The sequence below is a fragment of the Daktulosphaira vitifoliae genome, unplaced genomic scaffold (assembly GCF_025091365.1).
Source record: "Daktulosphaira vitifoliae isolate Bord-2020 unplaced genomic scaffold, ASM2509136v1 Scaffold_1, whole genome shotgun sequence".
NCBI classification, from domain to species: Eukaryota; Metazoa; Arthropoda; class Insecta; order Hemiptera; family Phylloxeridae; genus Daktulosphaira; species Daktulosphaira vitifoliae.
The window spans coordinates 67,615,113-67,639,238 of NW_026099572.1; the positions used below are offsets into that span (position 1 = coordinate 67,615,113).

General features: G+C 24.0%; 2 protein-coding genes across 2 annotated transcripts in view; one reads left to right on the forward strand and one right to left on the reverse strand.

Moving 5' to 3' along the window:
* LOC126895829 (pikachurin-like) overlaps window positions 1–16,058 on the forward strand; it is a 31,471-nt gene extending 15,413 nt beyond the window's left edge. The window contains exons 4-14 of the mRNA XM_050668090.1: window positions 1,952–2,153; window positions 2,216–2,360; window positions 2,914–3,103; window positions 6,601–6,737; window positions 8,431–8,654; window positions 8,981–9,080; window positions 10,437–10,565; window positions 11,438–11,673; window positions 13,513–13,743; window positions 13,863–13,966; window positions 14,724–16,058. Coding sequence (XP_050524047.1) covers window positions 1,952–2,153; window positions 2,216–2,360; window positions 2,914–3,103; window positions 6,601–6,737; window positions 8,431–8,654; window positions 8,981–9,080; window positions 10,437–10,565; window positions 11,438–11,673; window positions 13,513–13,743; window positions 13,863–13,966; window positions 14,724–14,866 — 1,841 coding nt within the window. The 3' untranslated portion in view covers window positions 14,867–16,058. The remainder of the gene's footprint in view (window positions 1–1,951; window positions 2,154–2,215; window positions 2,361–2,913; window positions 3,104–6,600; window positions 6,738–8,430; window positions 8,655–8,980; window positions 9,081–10,436; window positions 10,566–11,437; window positions 11,674–13,512; window positions 13,744–13,862; window positions 13,967–14,723) is intronic.
* Window positions 16,059–17,055: 997 nt separating this feature from the next.
* Window positions 17,056–23,950, reverse strand: LOC126895827 (GPI ethanolamine phosphate transferase 2). The gene is made up of 13 exons (XM_050668082.1): window positions 23,051–23,950; window positions 22,564–22,762; window positions 22,284–22,493; window positions 22,045–22,227; window positions 21,656–21,807; window positions 21,382–21,578; window positions 20,824–21,020; window positions 20,499–20,729; window positions 20,095–20,416; window positions 18,178–18,349; window positions 17,825–18,116; window positions 17,589–17,737; window positions 17,056–17,526 (listed from the first exon to the last, which is right to left on the reverse strand). Exons 1-13 carry the CDS (start codon window positions 23,221–23,223, stop codon window positions 17,292–17,294), a joined length of 2,712 nt encoding a protein of 903 aa, XP_050524039.1. The 5' UTR covers window positions 23,224–23,950; the 3' UTR covers window positions 17,056–17,291.
* Between the last annotated feature and the right edge of the window lie 176 nt (window positions 23,951–24,126).

Consider the following 24,126-nt stretch of genomic DNA (forward strand, 5'->3'; position numbering starts at 1 on the left):
ACTAAATGATAGAAAACCCTCAAATTTCCACTTAATTAAATGAAAAATATGTTACTTAAGCATCAGTAAAAAATATATTTACACTACCATGATATATATTACAAAAACGATATCCAGCGTAAGTACCTACAAAAATATTTTATTGCAGTTTTATAATTCGATACACGTTTTTTTGTTTGTTTATTGATCAGAAATAATACCCTACTAGCAACTTTCGGTTTGTTTAGTACTTTTTCCTTTTTTTAATAACGACGAATAACAACACTTATTCGTTGCAATATTTTCATGACCAAATAGTGACAATGCTAGATTGAACCAATAACTATTTATTTTTTATACTTCAATGGAATTTTAACTAAAATAATTCAAAAAAAAAATTTTTGAATCAATAAACTCGTCAATAATTATCAAAGATTAAGATTAATTAAATTTTTTCATTAATTTAATATTGTCTTTTAAGGGTAGGTTGTATTAAAAAAAAATGTAATACTTATGAACTCTTAATAAATATATTTATGGGCTAAATTTGAGTTTGCGTGACTGCAATTATTACATTGGCGTGACCGCACCCAATAATTCGCCCCGGATATTTGTTCCGTCCACCCTGGAAGCCACATTTGACGCCGGTCTTAAAGTTAGTTCTTTCGATAAAAATCCATTAAAATATACATTCCTTTTCGACTAAATATAGCCACACGCAAAGCCTATACCACAAATTCACCATTGTAAATGTTCATGTGTACAACTGACCAGCCAGTTCCATAATAACGATAAAACTTAGAGTTGTTGATCCGATAAATTATCTATTTTATGACTTGCCTTATACCTGAAATAAAACCAACAAAGTTTCAAAATTAACCCTATAAAGGCGCATAATAGGTATTTTGGACAGTCTTAATAATTCTTAGTAATAGAGTAGCCATATAACATTCAATACACAGTCTGAAATAAGTACATATTCTAAAAATAAATAATTAAATATTTTTATTTCTTTTCAATTCATACAAATTTATAACAGCCATAAAATTCTTTTACTCTTGTTCAATATCACCACAAGAAAATTTAACATATAAATATTATACTAATATTTTAAATATTATAAAAGCAATTTAAATAAATTAATGAAAAATAATTACGGATTAAACTAAATTTTAAGTTTTTTGCTATCATAAAATTTTAACTTGAAATTATTTGGGTAATTTGAAACTTTCAATTAACTAAATTATAGTTTAGCTTGTATTACAGTTTAATGTTATTAAGTTTTATTGTAGTGACAAAAGACTGATATAATGAAGTTTTACACGCGCTATTATATTTTAATAAGAGCAATGTGATGTTTTTTATTTTATTAAACATTTTAAACAAATTTATTATTTTGCTTTTGACTAATGACTTAACAAATATTTTGTTTATAAAATTTTAATTTTACAAGTTTAAGTATATTTCTTTAATATTATGTATGAAACTACGCTGACAGTCCTAAATATTATAAACTATAATGTGTTTTTATTAAAGATAATTGATGATATTTTATTAAGATCTATACTCTTATTGAGACAAGAATCCTTAATATATGAAATTATATTAAAACACTAAGAATATCATGAATAGAGATCTGTAGACAAAAACAATAACCAGAAGCCGTAAAAAAAACAAATATTTTTATTTTATAATTTTGATTCATTACTAAAGTTATACTAGTTAATAGCTTACAAAAAATTAAGAGAATATGGTTTTAAAAATTAATAGTTCCAGTCCAAAAATCTGATTTGATTTTGTTCCATTTCCAGTTTAGAAGTAAGTTTACTGGAAATAAAAATCATAATGTATATTTTTAAAATGATACAATTTAGTATAAATATTATTTGTATAAAATGCGGAATTTGACAAATAAATACTAATTATCATTAACTTAAGTAAGTTACTGTAAAAATCACTTTTTTATGTACAGCAAATCAAATAAGATATCCTCGGTTTAATGGTCTTAGTTGGTTGGCGTTTCCTCCACTTCGCGGGGCATACAAACACGCACAAATTAGCCTAGAGTTTAGACCAGAAAGCTGGGACGGAATATTATTTTTGGCAGGTGAAAGAGACGATTTGGTAGGGGACTTTATGGCTATTTTGCTTCATAATGGATTTTTAGAATTCAGGTAAGTTGTAACGTAACACTCTAATACATTATGTTCGACTTTTTATCGTATATGTTCAATAGATTTGACTGTGGATCTGGAATAGGAGTTGTGAAGTCCGATGAAACGGTGATTTTAAATCAGTGGAATACTTTATCTGTGTACCGGCATAGATGGGATGCGTGGATTCAGTTAAACAGAGGAAAAAGAATTGCTGGCAGATCAAAAGTAAGTTTATAATTATTTTATATATAATATTGTTTTTGTACGTTCATACATGATACACATAAATTAAGTTTTTTTTAAAAAACCTCAATAAAGTTTGATGAAATTGAAAATATTAATATGTTTAGACTTCTGGGAGTATATATTTAATTAAAAAAATTCTAATTATGTTCGTGAATTCTAAAATAAAACAAAATCATTAACACTAAAATAAATTTTAGTACTTTTATTTCAATATTGAATTCAAGAAAATTCCTAAATGGGTTCAGAATGATGCAATTTATTAATAATGTTTAAACATAAACTATATGTCGGGTATACTTTTAAACATTTTAAAATGATAGATATTTTTTTTCAAGAACTTGTTTATATATTGATTAAAAAATAAAAATTGATTTAATGGAATATTTTTATGAAGAATGTTCAAAAAGTGAGGAAATAGTTCTATTTTTGTAAACAATGAGAATAATAGAAACAATTTTTTTTACTTACTAAACATCCTATTTAATTTTAAAGATATCATTATTATAAATAATTAATTTTGAAATTTATTTAGGGTCTTTTTTCGCGAATCACATTTCGCGAACCTGTTTTTATTGGAGGCCCCGGGAATACTTCTGGTTTAGTCGAACGTCTACCCACTGATCGAGGATTTGTTGGCTGCATCAGGCTTTTGCAAACTAACGATCATAGGTATGATTTTGGAGAAGCTCCAGCTGGCGATACTATCAGTGCTAAAGAAATTGGTGAGTTTACTGCAATATTGTTTAAATGAAATTTCACATACCTCTATTAATTTTCCAATTAATAAATATTTTAAGTTAACAACTCGTCCAAGACAGTGGTGAATTTTCTGAAAAAACTCTGAGATTAAAATGAAAAATTTTTATTTTAAAAGTTCAAGAATAAAAAAAAAAATCATTAAAAAAAATTTTAATTATATATTCTATAAATTACATTTTTCAGATTAGGTATTAATTTTATAGGGAGATTTAAACAACCCCAAAATACACAACTGGTCTGAAGTACATCATACAATAACTCATCTAAGTTTTAAAATATTATTATACTCTTTAAAAAACTGTATATACCACCTATCAGAAAAAATAGTGACATATTTAGAAAAAATAGATTTTAAAGAGACACAAAATAAAATTAATTGTCCATTTAATTTTTTTAAGAATCTCTAATGGAGAATACTGTATCTAAATTAATGAAAATGTTGTTTATACAAAAAAAAAATTTAAAAATTCTAGTCCAGTCACAGTTCTTATCGATTTAGTTAATTTAATATAGAAATAGCATTAAAAATATTATAAAATGTGCATGGTCGATATTTTATGTATTTGATTATTTGGTTAAAGGAAAAGAGTTTACTCTTTTCCTATTAATGATATTATCTATCTTACCGGTTTAATTCGAGTAGCTATTAGAGTGATACAAAACATGTATAAAATTTGCAATGAAACAATTTTCGGATAAGAAAAAAATTCTTTTTAGTTTTCAATAAATTAATACCAATTCATCGAACCAACAATGAAGAAGAGCTTAAGACATTTATTATTTTAATTTTTTCTTAAACTATTATCTGTTACTTATGTTCTCAATTACAATGTGAAAGAAATATGAACGCATGATTTTTTTAATCTGCTAACAATACTAATATTAAATTTATGTAATAAAAAAAATTCACAAAATATCTCAAATTTTGTTATTAAACAGTATAACTAAGTATTACATCGTATCGTGAACAACAAGAATAAAAACGCCTTCTTTATTTTTTCTCAAAAAAAGTTCCTTAAATTGATGAAACACTTTTTTGAAATATTCAAAACGAAGCGCACAATACGTGACCAAACTAAAGAATCAAGAAGTAAAAAAAACGAATATAGAACGTTTATCCTGAACATACTATATAAAATAAAATATGCAATTATAGTAAACAAAATCTTTTCTTATGATAAAACTCCTAGAGTTTAATCTATTTAATTCGTGACCATATCACGAGAAACTGAGCCCAGATAATAAGTTATTCGACGACTTATGTGATATAATAAAGGAGGTATTTGCAGAAATTCTGCTTTACCAAACTATACTAAAATTCAGAGCATATGGGTTGTTGGAAACTATGGTGGTAATTATTTGTAATTTAATGCTTTGTATTTCCGAGGTGACGAAAAAGTTTATCCAAGAACTACATATACTGCTCTCAACGTAGGCATTTATACTTTTTAAGAGCATAGAACTTATAAAATACGATTACTTTCCTAAGATTTCATCTGATATCAAAGTTTGAGTGATTTGACTAATACTTTGCGCATTTAAAATAAAAAAAACATAAAATAAATAAATAATTTGTATCATATAAAAGTATTTGATAAAAAATGTAATATTATTATTTGTGTTAATTAAATTTTAATATTGATAAATTTTCTTCAATTATTTAATGTACTAGTGAATTTGCGTCAACTCTAATGAGCTATCATCTTATACATTTCAATAGCCACGCACTTTATCAATATATTGACATAATGATAGACGATAGATAAATTGCAGAGATATAAAGACAAAATATAATTAGGAATTATGATATTGTCAAGAAGGGCGTGTGTTTGAGTTTATTTACGTATCGCCTTAATTATTAAACTGCTACCGACAACAATGCTAAAGAAAAAAGTAACGCAGCTCAAAGCGTTGGTAGGGTTAATGTTCAAAAGGAATAAATGGCTTTAGAGGCAAGTCAAGGGCGGGCGTGTACTTTAACTCCGATAGCCGTTATTTTATGGCATTTTGTTGGCGTTAATTAATATTATATAAACCCTCATCGGTATTACAGACTCTTATTTCAGGAATAATTTAACGAATCCTTTATACTATATTGTAACAATATAGAATTAAAACAAACATAAATATACATAACTTATGTAAAAATCAAATAAAGTTAAGCTCTTTATAGTTTTCGTTGACTAAAATTTCACACGTGTATATTTCAATTGTGGTAAAGTAGGAAATGTTTTGTATAAAACTAAACACGTAACATTTATTTATTTATTTAAAAGTGATATTTTATTTTATTCTCTTTTTGTCAATAAATGCTAATTACGTCTATAAAATTTAAAACTATAATTATAGAATATTAATTTTTGGAATTTACTTTTTTATTATTAATAATGACAACAATTATTATGAAAAAATCGAATTTAAGCTTTACGTGAAAATTTAATGTTCTAATTACTTTATAAAACACGGAAAGATAAGAATTTACATTTTTTTTGTCAAAAAAAGGTTTGTACATTTTCAATTTATCATCATACAAGTCTTTTTTAATACAATATTAATTTTAAAGAAAGTCTTTTATTATAAATTAAAATGTTATACTAATAATACTAATTTGTATACTCAACATTATTAATGTACTTCACCTGAAGTTAAATAAACAATTATTCAAATCATAACAATAACACATTATTGTCAAATATTTGTTGTACTTGAAGTTTTATTTTATACTATTTATACTTTTGACTAATTAATGTAAAGATAAATTAACATGATTAGAGAGATATAGCAGTAGTCGAAGATTTATCTATTGAAATAACGAAATTCTGCAATTTAACTTGCTAATGGTAAAATGCTTTTAAAGTAAATTAAACCGGAAACTTTGGAGTAATTTTGATTAAATGTTTAGAGATTACAATTATAACTGTTTTAATATTAAAAATATTTATGTGTTCTAATTAGCCGTTCATCATAGTAACAATAAAATATTATATGTAGTGTCTCATTTAAAAGGAAAATACTGTAATAATTAGTAAAAATATTAAAGACCTAGAAAACCCATTGTAATAATCACTCTGTTTTTATCACATATCAGATTGTAAATTAGTAAATTGAATTAGTAAATTTATTATCAGAGTTTAATAAAATTATAGTAATATTATGAATGATATCATATTAAATTACGCAAAGACAAATGCCATTTATGTTAGGCCACCTTTATTATAAAAACATCATTATGTTGTATTGAATTGAGATTGCTGTAATGCAGTAATACAGAAATATTAGTAATCTATGTCACTATAATTTGCTTTTGATAAACGACTTATAACATGTTTTTTTTTCGTGGCCCGTCTTGAGGATTAATATTATACCCATTGCTCTCGCGTGTTGAAAAAAACAGTATGATTTATTGTTGCTAAATGACGGGGAAAATGAAATGTTTATGGTGTGCGATTTGTTTTTACAGAGGAATGCTCGACAGATAAGTGCACACGATCTCCATGTCAGCATGGTGGAAAATGTGTCACATCAAACAAAACATCGTTATGTCTCTGTCCACTTGGTTATACTGGAGATTTGTGTGGAACTAAACTGGATTTACAGGTAACATTTGAATAACTTTCGTGTATTGTAACCAATTATTGCATGTAAGTTTTATTAATTACTCGAAATAAGATAATATACCAAAAAAGGCGTTTTACCAATTAGAGATATTGAATATACCGGTTTAATATTTAATATTAATAGGTTTCAATAAAATTTTTAATTCAAAATATAAAATAAAACTCAGTAATTTGGGATCCGGCATATTAAACACCATTCCAGAGCCGTCGGGATAGTTGATGTAGAGAGTATCACACCCCCTTTTGACAAAATTAAACCATTTGAGTCGGCAAATTTTTAATATAAGAGTACACCCAAAGAAAAACCTCAATCAATTTTGATAGAGAAATTTTATCAAGGGTTTATGATAATGTTTTATTAATACGAACAAAATAATTATTCTTATGAATAATAATTATTTTTTTCTTATCTTGAACAATAATTATTATTGTTCAAGATAAGAAAAAAAATCATCATATTGATAAATATATCATAGATTCAATAGTAATGATATATTTATCAAATTGAACAATGAATTTATTATATAGATCGAGGTTTTTCTCTGGGTGTATGCTACTAAAAAATAACTATTAAAAAAAAAAATTTTATCGGCAAAATTAAGTTTTACCATATTTTTAGCTTGGGAACAATACTTCAGTATAGATAATAATCTAACAGCAATTAATACAAGTATTATTAAATGATTTCCATTCAATATTACAAAATAAAAGTTATTATTAAAAATTTAGAGGAAGGGGGACTAGGTGGTACCGTACAACCTTCTCTTTAATAATGTCTATGAAGTAGGAAAAATTTGTAATACTCTAATTATAAATTGTTTATAAAACAATTAATAATCAAATTTTTAAATTTAAAATTAACAGAAATAGATTTCTTTCTAACTTTAATTTCCGCCGTTAACATATTAAATATAACAGAGAAAAAAAAATTTCTCCTTAAATACATTTACACAGCTTTTTTTAACATAACTTTTTGTGTAAAATCTGCTAATTTCGATACTTTGACGAAAATCAAAAATTAATTGTATAATGATATGCGTTGATGTTTTTAATATTTATAAAAAAAATTGTTTTTTTTAATAATAATTATTAATTAGTTTTATTTTTAAAAATTTATAGCAATTTTAAGCCAACAAAGTAAAAACATATCGAAATTTTCAGATTTCAACAGTTGATATTTTTAATGCATATTCTCCATTTAAGAGAACGAGGGATATTATTTAAATTTTTGCGGATAACTTTTTCAATTATATACAGTCTATAATCTTTTGACACATAGTTGATCTATATCGGGTCATTAAGAGCTCAGTATTAATGGATATATAAAAAACACATTACAGTAGAATTAAAACCTTCTCAGTGTCGCAACGAAACTAAAAAAAAATCACATCATATTAATATTTGTGTGTTACCTAAAATTAGCAGAAAAAAGTACTACGTTCATAAAATGTAGAGAAATACTTTCATAGGATTTGCTGTATCGGGAACTTATTTATTTGGCATTAGTTTTTTTAAACACTATTTGAGTAAAATAAGTTTTTCAAATGAGTCGTTTTAATTTAATTGCTAGATAATTATATAATAGTTGTAAAATTAAAACATTTTCGTAAGTTGTGTAATTTAATCTCGATGCTTAAGAACTTGTTAATAAAAGTATTTGTCTATTTTTACAGGTTCCTGCTTTTAATGGGTCAAGCTACTTAAGACATCCGGCGTTGGGTGATACAGCTTTATCTTGGCTTGATTTGGACATAACATTTAAGACACAATCACCGAATGGGCTAATTTTATACGAAGGGTATCAAAAATACGGAACAGCCGATTTCATTAGTGTTTACTTAATTAATGGTTATTTAGAGTTCGCGTTCGATTTAGGAACAGGAACTGCTATTTTAAGGTGTTTTGAATTTCATTAACTATTGATAAAACTATTTTTTTTATAGATTTCCATTCTTATTTCAAATATACCATAAATAACTCTAAAAATAATTTTCTCGATACTAATATACATATTTTTCTAAGAAATGCGAAAACAATAATAAAAGGATTAGCTGAAAAGTAACGTTAGCATTAATACTAAAAAGCAATTTTTTCATTATTTCTTACAAATTTTTAGTATTATTGAAGTTCATTTTTCAAATTAAAAATTAAAAAATATATAGTTTTCTGTATTTAAATATTATATTGTATTATTCCTTTTTGAAATTTATGTTTCTGTAATAGGAGCCCACATATTATATCGTTGAACGAGTGGCATAAAGTTTTGATATCACGAACAGGACGCTTAGCAACAATGTTTGTAGATAATCAATCACATGTACAAGTACGACAAACATTTTTTTTTCATTTTAAAATTGTACATAAAATTAAAATACATTGTAAAAAAAATATTATATGAAATTTGTACTATTCATTATGTTTAAAATTTCAAAGTTAAACTTTCACCGTGTTAAATTTATGGTAAATGTCGTTAGGTTCTGTGAGGCCTTATCAGACATATTAACTATCATATGAGGTAGAACACCTCCCTTCTATATTTACATGGGTACAAAAGAGTATAGATTATTTCTGTATACCACTAAACCTCGACATGTATCCAAGAGAGTATATTGACCATCTCGAAATATTTTGAACGTATATTGTAGATGTTAAGTGGGGTTTATAGTATTGAGTAACTGAGTAAAACATTTTTTTGACACATCCCCATGAAATTCTGGCTAAATGTCCGCTGACTGATGATCAAATATTAGTTTTAACTCGAAGATACGAAGTTATTATTATTATTATCAAGATATTCTTTTTATTATGTCCTACATATTAATTTTAATTTCTAACTTCTACTGAACTAATATTACAATCAATATCACCGATGACACCGTGTAGCTACTAATTAATCAGTTATAAAAAACATAAAAATGTAACGTTAATTTAAATTTATTGGTGAATATTTTTTATCCGATAAAATTACATATCTTGATATTTTGAGTTTACTTTTTTTGAAAAAATACTTTAAATATTCACATATATTTTCAGCGTTTTGAATATAACAATTATATATATATTATAAGGTTGGCCGACCTAATTAGTTTAGATTAGGCGAAGAAAAAGAAGAAAGATATTTTAAGATAATGGAATAGTAATAAACTGTTTTTCTTGTTATATATATAAAAATATTATAATATTTTTCTTTCTCCCGAAATATTCCAAAAATCGTAAAACGTAATTTTGGGAATGACGTAACGGTATAAGACAAAATCATATTCATTACTACAACACAGTCTCATCACCAGTATACAATGTATACTGGTATGCAATTAAACCTTTACGGTATTCATCATAATTGTATATCTAAAATGTAATACAATATTTTCATTCTGTTATCAAATTATTTTTTTAACACATAATAATCTAGCATTTAAAAAAATGGTATATATAAATAATTGCGAAAACCATAGTTACTCATTTAAATACTTTAATTATCTGTACAGAATCGAAAATTGTCAATAACAAATAAGAGCTTTCACTGCATAATATTTTTAAGTAACAAAAGATATTTCGAAGTTGAATTTTTTTTTGGACTACACTAGTGTTGAAATATATACAACTCTTGATCAAATGAAATTTTGTATTTTTGTCGTGGAAAATAAATATATTTTATATTTCTGTGTATTTTTTACAGGTTTTATCCCCGGGAGCTTTTACTCAATTATCGTTACCTTTGAGCATGTTTATAGGTGGTACACCAGATTTTGACGAAGTTTCATCAAACGTTAAAATGAGAAATTCATTTAGGGGTTGTATTCAAAAAGTAAGTCTACATTACAACTTAACATAATTTTTTTACTTTCAATTTAATTTAATTCTATTAAATTTAATACCTAAACTAGTAAAATTGTGAAAATGCATAATTTTTAAAAATTAACAATAAATAATATTTTAAAACTTAATTGAAAACAATTTTTAATAACTTTTAGTATTTATTTTTCTTGTAGTTGTTACTCTATTAAATTAACACTATCTTCGGACGAGGAAAAATAATAAATTGCATAAAAAATTCATCTACTAATACATAAAATAGTATTTTAAATTTAAAAATATTCTTTAATTTCAACAAAATTCATCTTTTAACTTTTAATGTGGAACAAAGCTGTATAAGGTTTTTGATGACTAAAATCATGCTGAGCAAAGTAAAAGTTTTTAATAATATTTTCTTCGTCGTCATAATGCCATTAAAGAAGTTGGTAATGTTCCTACGCGTTGTGTTTGCTTCAACACTTGGAAATAACAAAAATTAGTTGCTCATAGTTATATTATATTATTTCAATATACAGTTGTAATAAAACATTAATATTAAATTTGTTGGTTTAATAACGAAATTTTAAAACAATTGAATTTTTCAATTATTTACTAGCTATATCGCTTAATTTCATTAAAATGTTAATGTATATGAAAATATTTTAAGTGTTCATTTTTAGTTATAGTGATAAAAAAGTTTAAATTTTCCATTATTCGATTGAATAATAATTTTAGCGGTTTTTATTATAGCCATCCTAACCAAACTGGTATGCATTTACATAGAAGTGTTCAAATAATTTTTTTTGAAAACCTAACAACATACTAAACTATAATTATGTCGAATAATTAATTTTAACTAATTAATGATAAATTTTTCTTTTATAGATAGTAGTTAATGACAAACCATTGCGAATAGTCCAAGGTGCTCTATCAGGAGCAAACATAGGAAATTGTCCTCACCCTTGCGTGGCGAAACCTTGTGGCACTGAAGCTCAGTGCATTCCTGTGTTCGACAAATACAAATGTGTATGTAATAAGCACTGTAATTCAACCGATAGCAGCCAAGTATCTTTTGACGGAACATCGTTTGTTCATTACACTAATCGAGAAATACAAAAAAGGTATTTATAAACGACTGCACAACAAATAAAATCTTTAAACATTTTTCTTGATTACAATTAAATACATCCATCAACTACAATAGTTTCCTAAAATCAATGTTGGACACACTATATCATCATTATCGCAACTATGAGCAGTTTGAAATTTTGTACTTCTGTTGAATAATCAGCCCTACTAAAAATGTAAATTTTATGGTATATAATGTTTATAAAAATACTTTTACGGGTAAAGGGAAAATTAATTTAGCACCGCCAAAAAGTTAGTTGCGCCAATTTATGTCATTAAGAAATGATACGATATTCTTCTTTAGATTTAAAATTGATAAACTTGTTTTTCTTTATTCGTCACTACAAAATTGTTTTGTTTTTTCGTATACATTGATTTGATTTTGTATTAAACATATTATTAATAATTCAAAAAGTATTATACATTTAAAAAAACTGAATTTTAATCACAATATTTTAATTAGCACGATTAGACAAAATATTTGAGAAATCTAACCTAACTTCTTTAAAAAACTTAATTTTTAATTTTTAAAACTTAATTTTTTAATTCTTAAAAAATTTTTATGTAAAAAATGCAGATAGTTATCATAATTTTATCCCCTTAGACCCCTGATTATGTCTATGAATACACTTAATTTTTGAATAAATGTGCTCTAATTTATTAAAATTACTCAAAAACGCTTTAAAATCTTAAATAATGCAAAATAAGAATTTCATTTTTGAACTCTCCATTACATAAATCGAATGTTTTGCTTGAAAACCATCATCTAACATAATCCAAAAAAAAAAAAAACTAGCACAGGGGGAGCGCGACACAGTGGTGACGTGGCATAGTTGGATCAAGTATAATTATATTTGACAGTGATTAAAATCACTATAAAAAAAAACGTTTCGATGCAAATCTTTAGATAGTGTTTAATTTTAAAAAATTGGTGGATTATTCCAAAAGCTATATGATCTGCTATTTCCATATTAATATCCTGAATGAAAAAGGGATTATTAAAAAATAATATTTCTCATAAAAAAATTGTGTTGATCCATACACTTTTCAATAAGTTATAACATTATAAAGTTAAAAATATAAAATACAAAATCGAGAATTTTCACACAAAAATAGCATTTGGTTACTATTTTCACCGTGAAGACAAAATAAAGTCCGAAATTTTTTATTCCATAATAAAGTATTTTACATTAGCTTTAATTTAAGATATATATAAAAGTGTCAGACCTTCCGGAACACTTTCAAAAGTTAAGTTGAAAAAGTTAATTTTTTATGAAAAATTTGTCATTTTAAATCCCCCCTATGGGCAGGTAAAGGGTTAAATTTATGAAAAAAAATATACTAAATGATAGGTAAAGACATCATTCATTTTTAAAAAAGTTATGGCAGTTTTTAGTAAAAAAAATTGAAAAAATTTTGAAAATTAGCGATTTAATTTTTTTGGAGGTTTCCCCCATTTACGGGAAACGAGGGAAATTTTTTCAATTTTTGAGGGTAATATCTTCGATTAGATACAATTTGTGATCTTTTGACGCATCGTTGAAAGAAATCCGTTCGGTGAGAGCTGAGAAAAGGTGTTAACAGACACAAAAAAAAAAACACATCATAGTAAAATAATACCTTCTCAGCTTCGCATCGAAGCTAAAATATATTCGAATCCGGGTCCTAAATGATAAGCAAAAAAAATGACTTAAGCACCCCTGATATCTTGTGTATGCCATTACAAAAGTAAGGAGATATTTTTTTCTATTCATTATCTCTTATTGAAAAATTTTCAGTAAATGTTTATACAAGTGAGATGATTCTAATATTTGCATCTTTTGTATCTATAGAATTACTGATGGGCACTTAGAAATTGACTTAAGATTTCGAACAACCGCTCTTAGTGGACTTATATTGTGGACAGGACGAACGGATAGGTCAGCTGATTACTTGGCATTAGGGTTACAAGATGGAAGAATTGAAGTAGCTTTTGATTTAGGAAGTGGTGAAACGGTCCTTAAGTACAATGCTTCTGGTTCGTCAATAAACGATGGACGTTGGCACAAAATTAAATTTACGAGGTATAAAAAGTATACTATCAATCAATAAATTTGTCATAAAAAATACTATTTTATTTTATCATTACAACTTTTACTATATGAAATAAACATTTTGCTTTTTTGATTTTATGTATTTATAGACATGAACGTTTGAGTGTTATTGTAATAGACAATGGAACAAAAATGTTCACTATATCAAATGGAAAATTAAATCAATTAAATACAAACACAGGTTTATACTTTGGTAAGTTTCATTAATTGATTACTTTTAATTACATATTAGTAATAAAAAATAACTTTATTGTTATATAATATCATCGTTTCCATGTTAATATAATAATCTCGATAATTAACAATGCAATAATTGAAATAAAAAGTAATTGCAGTAATTTTTTTTTTGTTCATATATTTACTTAGATCAATTTGTAAAACATAACTATAAGGTTTTTTTTAGCAAATTGTATGTATAAGCAAATAAGGCTTCATTTATAACCAGCGCTTATATAGAAACATTTTATTGGTTTCTGAAAAAAAGATATGTACTTCGTTAAAACTTCTAATAACTAATACGTTTGCAAAAATAGGGGGCAAATTTTAATTTGGCCATAAAAGTTTTGGATTTATTTTTAAAAAAATGTAATGTATAATTTTAATTGTATGACTTTTATTTTAATTATTCTGTGACGATTCAGAGATTTAAATATTTATTGTGCATGCATAATGACTTGCAAGTCATAATGAGAAATATTTTTGAAAAAAAAAAATAGTGTTTTGTGTTCCTAGTTCTACTAGTATTTTTATTATTATCTAATATACAGTGTTCAGTAAGTAAGAAAACAGGTCAGTCATTACAAACAATGAAAACAATGAGATACTCGTTTCCTTACTGAACATTTTGTATAAGATAATAACGAAAAAAAAAATATATATATAATTATCATATACAGAGTGATTGATTTATCATAAATCACTTAATTAATTAAAAAATAAAAAATTTTAAGGAGGTACAGAAGACGTCGAAAAGTCAACTGGAAAAAGATACAAAAAAGGATTTATCGGTTGTGTTTCTGACTTTGTATTAAATACTGACTACCAAGTAAAACTATCTTGGTCTACTAACACAAAAAATGTTTGCATATCATAGAGATATAACGAATACGGTTTTATCATTCTTCCAGCACTTGTGTGTGTATCTTGAGCTTAACTTTGTGTAAAACTATATCATTGATAAAAGACAAATATTATTTAACCTGATATAAAACTTGAAACTCGAAACATTGAATTTATAATTAAGATTATTATAAAATCAATGCTCGAATTATTGTGTTTTTTCTAATGTTTTCTCTAGTCCTATTTAGTTTTAAATAAATGTACTATCTGTTGTAGAATATTTTATTGTTATTATGATTATGATTTTTAAACATATTGAGGTATATGAATGTTTGAATTGTATAAAAGTATAAAATAAGTAATAAAATTCCTACTAAAATATGTCTATAACGGCTCTTCAATTCAAAACTGTCCAATTAAAATTATCTCAAGTAAATTATTCAAAGGCAAATTGGAGTGCGAAAAATGTTTATTATCAGTAGATTTATTTAAATAGCTAAAACTTATATAGAAGATATCTAATTCGATAAACATAAAATACAAGTCTGAATTTTACGTTTTTCGTAGCAAATATTTCTTGGAAACATTTATACTAAAATTTCAATTATAATTTAATTTTTTTATAAAAAATAGTTCTATTAAGATAATTAATTAATAACGTTTTGAAATTGGACGAGTTATAATTAAAGAGTAATTAATTTAATATTTTATACCTAATTGTTCAAAAAACTACATGTAAGGAGATATTTTTCTACACCTTTGTATACAAATTTGTACGCCGTTGTTTTCATTATTTTTCTATTTTTAATTTAAAAGCCAATCGTGTGCAATTTAAATTATTGTATTTTGTAGCAAATTTTTTTAAAAGAAGTGTTAACGTACATATCTTAAAGTTAGACAAACTGTAGACAATAACGTTATGAAATTGACATTTAACAATTGTATGTGTGTTAGACGGAGCATAGCTTTCTGGCTCAATATCAAAAAAATCAAAGCATTTATTTAAATTAAACCTATTATCTAAACATACACAAATGTTCTCCCAATAAGAAGTACTCATTGATACCGTTTACTAGTAATTGAATAATATATATTTAGCAATAGCGATCATTGTTAACCACCTTAAAGAATTAAAATTAATACATTATAAATAAATTATTCAAAATACTTCTTGTAAATACTTTTATTCTATATTACTCATACATTAAATTATAAAGAATCAATCATTTTTGTGTATATTATTAAACTTGAACTTGAAGTATGTGCAAATGTATTTGTCAATTAATATAAAAAATGTTAAATGCGTTGAAGAATTAGAAAGTTATAGCATTAAGATGAAAAAGTTCAAAATAAATTTCTCAACTATATTGTACATTTATTAATATAGGAAATGTATCTATAGCGACTGATAACTTAAATAAAATTATTAAAAATTAAAATTTTGGTAAAATGTTTAAAATTTTCATATTAAGTTACTGCTTTTATATTAAAACACTTGAAAAAATACTTGTTTATACACTAGATAGAATGAATTATTATCTTATAAAAGAATAATAACATTCTAAATAATGTTTACATTGTTGGAAACTTATGCATATTATTATTTTTAAAAATGTATAGACATACTCAGGATTATTATTAATAAAAAAGTATAGCAAAGAATTGGTATACTAAGAATAATTCTAGAGAAAAAATATATAAAAAAATGTTTCTATAAAAATAGATAAATTTTCCTATATAAGAAGAAGCTTGTTGCCATTTTACATTCCTTGCAGTGAACATGATATTTTATAACTACATTTTACCTATGTAACAAATAATTTGCCTAAATTTTATAGTGTAAAATAAAAATTTATTATTACTATTGGGGTATTGGATTATCTTTGTAAAGAGTAGGAAAAATATTTTTTAATAATATCTTTACAAGATACAATTAATTTTATTATAACATGGGAGAAAATCATTTCAAACATAATATATAATCAAAAAAAAATTGTTTTAATTGTTTACTTAGTCTTTTAAAATTATTTGTACACTCAACAAGCTAAAATAAAGTGGACAAAAAATTTGTTTAGGTCATGTAAACAATTTGCTAAAATAAATGTCTAATTTTGGTATGACAGTAACAATACTTCTATAAAACATTATATTTATATCATTTTTCAGTTTGGTTTACTATCATAATTTAATTTAAAAAATAACCACAAAGACGTTTTAAATTGTATGAAAAAAAGTTGTAAATTATTTATGTTTATTGCCAACTACAGATAAAAACATCTTTAATAAAATGAATAAAAGTTATTTTCACAACACTTATAATGAATTAGGATTGGAAATACTTCAGCACATCCCTAGTTGTGCCTATGAATATAACTTTGAATTAAAATAAGATAGCTTTTAAAAAAAAATAACTTATTTTTCAAGACTATTTTAACTATTATTTATTTTAAGCAACTATATCACAATTGAAACTTATTTAATCGTTTGTCGTCAATATTTTTTGCAAATAAATTCATTAGAAATACAGAAATTACAGAAAATAAACAGAGTGTTGATGAATAAGAGACCATATATAGTAGTTTTGGAGAGAATACAGACCAAATAAATAAATGATTTCGGAAAAACAAGATAACAACATCATACAAGAATGTTTGAGCAATACTCAGCACACACAATTTCTGAAGGCCTAAAAATCTAAAATAATTTCATAGAATTTTTAATTAAATTTTTTAAAATTTAATTAAATATTATATTACTTGTATTCAAGAATAAAGAAAAAATAGACAATTAAATATAGGCCAAATGTATGAGTATAAATGTGTATCCCAGCTACAATTGGATTATAACTCGTTTGTCCTATGTATCCAGGTACTATGTCAATTGTTCCAATACTATTTGAATTACCCTAAAGATTTTTAAAATGTTATTACAAATAATTTTCAAATAAAAATTAACTAAAAATAATAAGAATATTTCAATAATTTTCATTTACCTGATAAAAAAAGAAAAGAAGTGATAACCAATAATGGAGTATTGTAATCGTAGTTAAACTATACATTTTATTTCTTATTAGATCGCACGTGTACACTAAGATAAAAGGTATTAATAAATTATGAGGTCTTGACAAAAGAGATACACGTAAAAGCAATAAAATAATAAAGGACCAGTTTAAATGCTTCCATTTTTGACAATTTTTTTCAGATTGCATAAATATTAATACAAAATGATTTATTACGAGTAAATACCAAGCTATGGTCCACGATGAAAGTGAAAACATCAATTTCCTAAGAGTGAAAATGTATGTTTAAAAATAAAAATGTATTATTACTTAATTTTTTTACTTACAATATACTGTAACCATATGGTTCAGAAATTTCTTCAGTATTAACTCTGTATACATAATTACAAAATGAGATCCAAATATATAATATACAACTAAATATTTCATGTATATTTCTTTTATTGTTTAAGAAAAATACATGAATATAAACACAAATAATAAGAATACTAATGAGACCTAAAAATAAAATATACAGTATAAACATCAAATAAATAAATTGGTTGATTCGCAACAATTTACAAAATCAAATATCTTCAAAAATTGTTGGTATCAAGTTAGCACTAAATATATTTTAAACATTATTTAAATAATTTTTTTTCTTTTTATGATGATTGATAAGTGCATATTTAAATCACTTTATTGTTTTCACTATTTCATTTTTGTAATTTCAATTTATGTATATTATAATTATTGATTATTAATGTATCAAATTACTATACATTAAATTACAGTAACAGATTAATGATTTATTACATTGGATAAAATATTAGGTAATATTAGATAAAAAAATTTTAAGAACAAATTTTTTTTAAACGTTTCATTCTATTATATCATTAAAATAAAAATAGAGTTTCCCACTAAATAAAACTAAAATTTAGGTTTTTAACCCTGAAGTAATGAAAAAAAAAGTTGTTTAACAACATATTCATTTAGATTTTTAATCAAGCAATTTTTAAATAATTTGATATGTAAAAAACAAAAAATGTATGTTTTGAATTAATCTCATAATTAAGTGATTAACCCAAAAATAACTAGTGTAAAATTCAGCTTTTTACTTTAAAAAAATGCTCATCAAACTTAAATTTAAAGGTTAACAAAAATAGGTAAACTTGACAAAGTTCCAAATATTACTGAAGACTTTTTAAACATCATCAAATTACATTAAAAATGTTTAAAAAAAAAATTATATTTCAGTTTTTTTTAAAGGTTTAATTGTTTAATGATTAATTAATAATTATTTTAAAAACAAGATGTGATGGAAAAGTTATAAAGTCATAAATGGAATCAGCATTAAAATTCTTTATAGAATTTACCTAAATATAGTAGACAATTTTTCATTATATTTTGTATATTTCATATTGAAATGTGAATAGTTTTGTAAAAAACAACTATCCAATAAATTATAAAAAACCGAAATGTTATTAAAAACAAATAGAAAAAGTCCTACAATATATATATTGTAAACTACAATTATATCATTAATCGATAATAATTATTATTTATCAATTTCACATCACTCTAAAAATGATACCTCAAAAACTTAATTATGATTATATCAATGAAAATGTCAATTATTATTAAATAATATACAAGATGCCTCACCAGGTTTTGACTTCTTTCATTTTTTTTTTTTACAACTTTAGACCACGTTAAAAATATATTTTTCATTAATATTTAATAATAAAAAAAGTAAAATTTCTTTGAAGTTTCAAAATAACCATTTTTTATCTTTTTTCTTACAACAATTTTTAGTGGATCAATTACGATATTAGGACAAGTACTTAACAAGTTACAAGCATTTTAATACATAAAGTGAGTATGGAAGTGGGTGGTATATGTAAACTGACCTTATGTACAAGACATTTTAAGAATTATCATGTCTTGGTATGATACTCATATATTAAATGTGAAACACAAAAATATGTTAAATGTAGTTTTAGGCATTTCAAAGGCTATTAATTTCAATTTTTATATTACAATAAGAAGTAATTTCAACTCATTTTATTAAAGCACAATAAACAATGGCATAATAGAATTAAATATATTTTATTGTGGTAAAAAAATTCTCAGTTTCAACATTTATTCATACTCTAATTTACTTTGGCTTAAAAGTGCACTTAACACATTTATGCACTTCACCATAATGTTTTTGATATTAATAAATTTTTGATTAAATATTTAAAAATTAAAGTATGAATTACCTAGTATCATGAACACTGATAAAAATAATTTATTTGTTGGTTCTCTTAACCAGTCTCCCAAGCTATATGAATTAGACCACTGATTACCAACATAGTTTAAATCTTTACAAAATCGATGTAATATCATACAAAACAACCATTTTATCATATCAACATAACTGTTTTTATTGAAATAATTGTAAATTTGAATGGTTGAAAAACCTGTCCAAAGATGATATAGAAGCTGATGTTCTTCTTCAATGTAACTTGATGAAAATAAACTTAGAAAATGAATTAGCATCCCAGATATAACATATAAGTCATTATTATTTATGTTACTTTTCTAAAAATAAATTAATTTGGTAAAAAAAAAAATTTATTTATCTTTATATAGTAAAAATTTTATTAATAAGTAAATTTTATACCACTATATTAAGTTTGATCGAATGCAACTGGTAAAAACTTCCAAAGTTAAAAATAAATATGGTAAATATTGTAATTGCCAAAGTATTTAGTTTAATACTAAATTCACATAAAATGCTTTCACAATGTAATGAAGTACAAGTTATCCAACGAATTAACAAGAAGAAAACCAAGTATTTTATATGTATATAATTTATTCTTTTAGGTTGCATATCAATAAGAAGTAACCAAATCTAAAATATTTTATTTTACAGTATAGAAATCATAATAATTAATTTAAAAAACAATTTTTTTAATCTAAACAACAAAAAACAATATTTGATTAACCTGTGATATTAATATCATAGAGATAATTAAAAGGCAGACATCATATTTACTAACTGAACCAATAAGGTAGTTCCTCATACCATTTAAAGCAAAATTATATAAATTTATTGTATATTTAGCTTCATCATCAGATTTTAATTCTCCTTTCAGCCATTTGTAATAATTTAAATTAGCTTTATTATATGCCAAAATGAAATCTAAAAATCAAAAGTTATCCTAAATATACAACTAAATAATTTATTTATATTTGAATATAATAATAAAATAGATTACTCAAATAAAAATCTAGACAAAACTAATCATATTAACTTATGATTTCACAAATTTGGATACAACTATTTTTCCAAATTTTAGACTTGAAACTGTACTGTACTGTACAATACTATATAATAACTCAGAAAATTAATATTTATTAACTTAGTAAATACAATAAAAGCGTAATTACATTAAATATTTTTTTAACGTAATTTAAGTAAAATTATACAAAAGGACTTCAGCTTTAAGTATAAAATTTTGACAAAATTAATAATATTTATTATATAATCAAGTAATATTTACCCGTTTTTAAAGAACCACTTCTATTAATATAGTTTTTGTAGACTTGTTGAGCATTGTAATGGTATGCAAATAAAATTTCATTAATATTTAGGAATTGCACAGCTCTATTTATTAATTTTCCAATATTTCCAGAAGGAATAGGTAATCCCATAATAACAGATATTGATGGAACAATATCAATTTGCATTATTTCTTCACTATATAAACAATAAATTATAATTATTAATAATTATTATATTATATTCAATTAATAGTCTTAAAAATCTAGGCTTACTCAATAAGACCACCACATTTCCTATTTTGTACACTAAAGAATACAGGTACTAGTACTTCACCCAATGATGATCCCCCATGGCCACCATTATCTCGCATTCCATGATCACCACATACTATCAAAACTGTTGGTAATTCAGAATTACCAGAATCCTATTAATTAAATATGTAAATAATTTGTTAATGTTTCACCTTTTAGAATAAATATTTACTTTTTATTTTGAAAGGTTAATAAGATAAAAATTCAATATTACAAAAAAGTAAAAATATCCATTTTTTTTTTACTTAAATGCAATATGTTAAATTAAAAACAGCTTTTTAAGATTAAATTTATTTTAAGATCTCTTTGAAAATTAAACAGTAAATTGTAATTTGAAAACAAATATACACCAAATTATCTATGATGAAATTGATAATTTTATCCATTTCCAACAATTTATGTGGCATCAAAGGGCTTCGAGGGCCAGCCAAATGACCAATATGATCAAGCCCTAAATAATGAAGTATCATAATATCCCAATCAGTAGAATGCTTTAACTCTTTATCTAAATGGCGTGTGATATTGTTATCTACCTTAAAAAATAAACAATTGAAATAAGATGTTTTGGTAAATTTAAAAAATGCATTACTTCAGTATAATCAGATATATAAAATGATGTAGTGCTATCATAACGATCAAATGATTTTGGGAATAATTTCAACCAAGTTTCATCACCAAAAAAAATAATTTTTTTATTAGCTAGTTGAGCTTGATTAATAATGCTATCTTGTTTAATTTCTGAAGAACCCAAGTTCAATGCTATATCAATAAAGTTTGGAATAGTACCAGTTGTTAATGCCTACAAATAAATTTTACATTTCTTATTAATATAAAAAATCACCTTTCAATATTTAACTATACTTGTATACTTTTATTCTAGGCATTGTAACGGTAGGTGCACTAACTCTGGTTCGAAACAAACAACTTTGGTTATTTTTTATATGAGTTGTAACAAATGGCATAAATTTGTTGTATTGTGTATCAGTTAAAAAATCAAAACGAATTCCATCAATTATCATTAGCACTACTTTATTCACTGATTTATGATATAAACGTTGCGAGTCAAAACTATAAAATTGACAAGAAACATATACTACTTAAAGTTCAATTTTTATCAAGCAATAAGAAATGCATAGCAAACTATATATATATAATTATATATTCATATAATTTATTTTAGGATAATTGTTAAATTTATACTACAATAAAATTTGTTTTTATTTTTATAAATTTATATAATCGAGAATAACATATTATTACTATGCATTTCTAAGCAATTACATTTTTATACATATTTGTCAACAATTACATAATTATTTTTAATAAATATTTAATAAATTTCTGAAGATTTATTACCGCCAATAGTTATCATCAGGACTCGGTTGAATAGTAGAAGGGATATCATCCATTGAAGATTTAACATTGTCATTGTAATCAAAAGAAAAAAATCCATACAAGAATAGAAAATTTGAAAAGAACATGCATATCATCAAATATAGAAACAAAATTGATTCTTTAATTAACCACATATCCTTAATATAATTCAATCATTCTTTGAATTTAATAAAAATTATTTGCTTATATTACTAGTTATAAAAAATAAACAGGTACAATAATTAAAAAACCAAATTATAGTTGTTAAAGTAAAACTATTTAAATAAAGTGCAGACTAAACTTAACATTATGTCACAAAAGGAATATTGGGAATAAATATTGTACATAAATACAAAACACATTCAAATTGCATAAAAAAATTAACATCATTGAAAATAGGATTTCATTTAATAATACTTAATTGAATAAATCTTCAGTGATTTTTTCATTTTTCGGATACTTTTTTTGTGTTGTATAGTTGTGTTTAGTTACTCATTATTTAATAAGTTTAATTAAATGAATGTAACATTAAAAATACCAACAATAACATTCAATAATAATAGTATACAGTATAGAGCTATTATTAGATTGTAGTGTTTTCTATGAATACTTATAAACAATGAAATTAACTCATTTGAGATTGTAAGTTATTTTATAAGATATGAGAATGCCGACAGTTATTTACATAACCTGATAAGTTAAAATGAAGTAAGGTTCGTTTTTGTGGTACCTTATAAGTACAGAACTCAGAGGCAAGATTTATATTTATGATAATAATGACAATAATTAACATAACGAAACAACCACATTAGCGAATAATTTATCGATGTAATAATGACATTGAAAAAAGCCTATAGTTGAATTAAAATATGATAGTAAATATTAGTAATAGTAACGATTATATTTTTAATTCATTATAATGAACTCACCCCTTACATCACCAATTTCCTAGTAATAAACATTAAAACATTACATGTTGAGAACCAATTTCAAACGCCATTTTGATATTACTCTATTTTTTACCATTGTATAATTTGTCATTAAACTTAAGAAATAAT

Bases quoted from the DNA above. Each gene is read 5' to 3' on its own strand.
- LOC126895827 (XM_050668082.1), bottom strand. From the start codon at position 23,223: ATGTGGTTAATTAAAGAATCAATTTTGTTTCTATATTTGATGATATGC. The intron at 21,808-22,044 runs GTGTATATTTGT...TTTAATTAATAG, and splicing joins ATTTCATCATAGATAATTTG to GATTCTGGTAATTCTGAATT. The intron at 20,417-20,498 runs GTATAAAATTTA...ATTTATTTTTAG, and splicing joins CGATCAAACTTAATATAGTG to AAAAGTAACATAAATAATAA.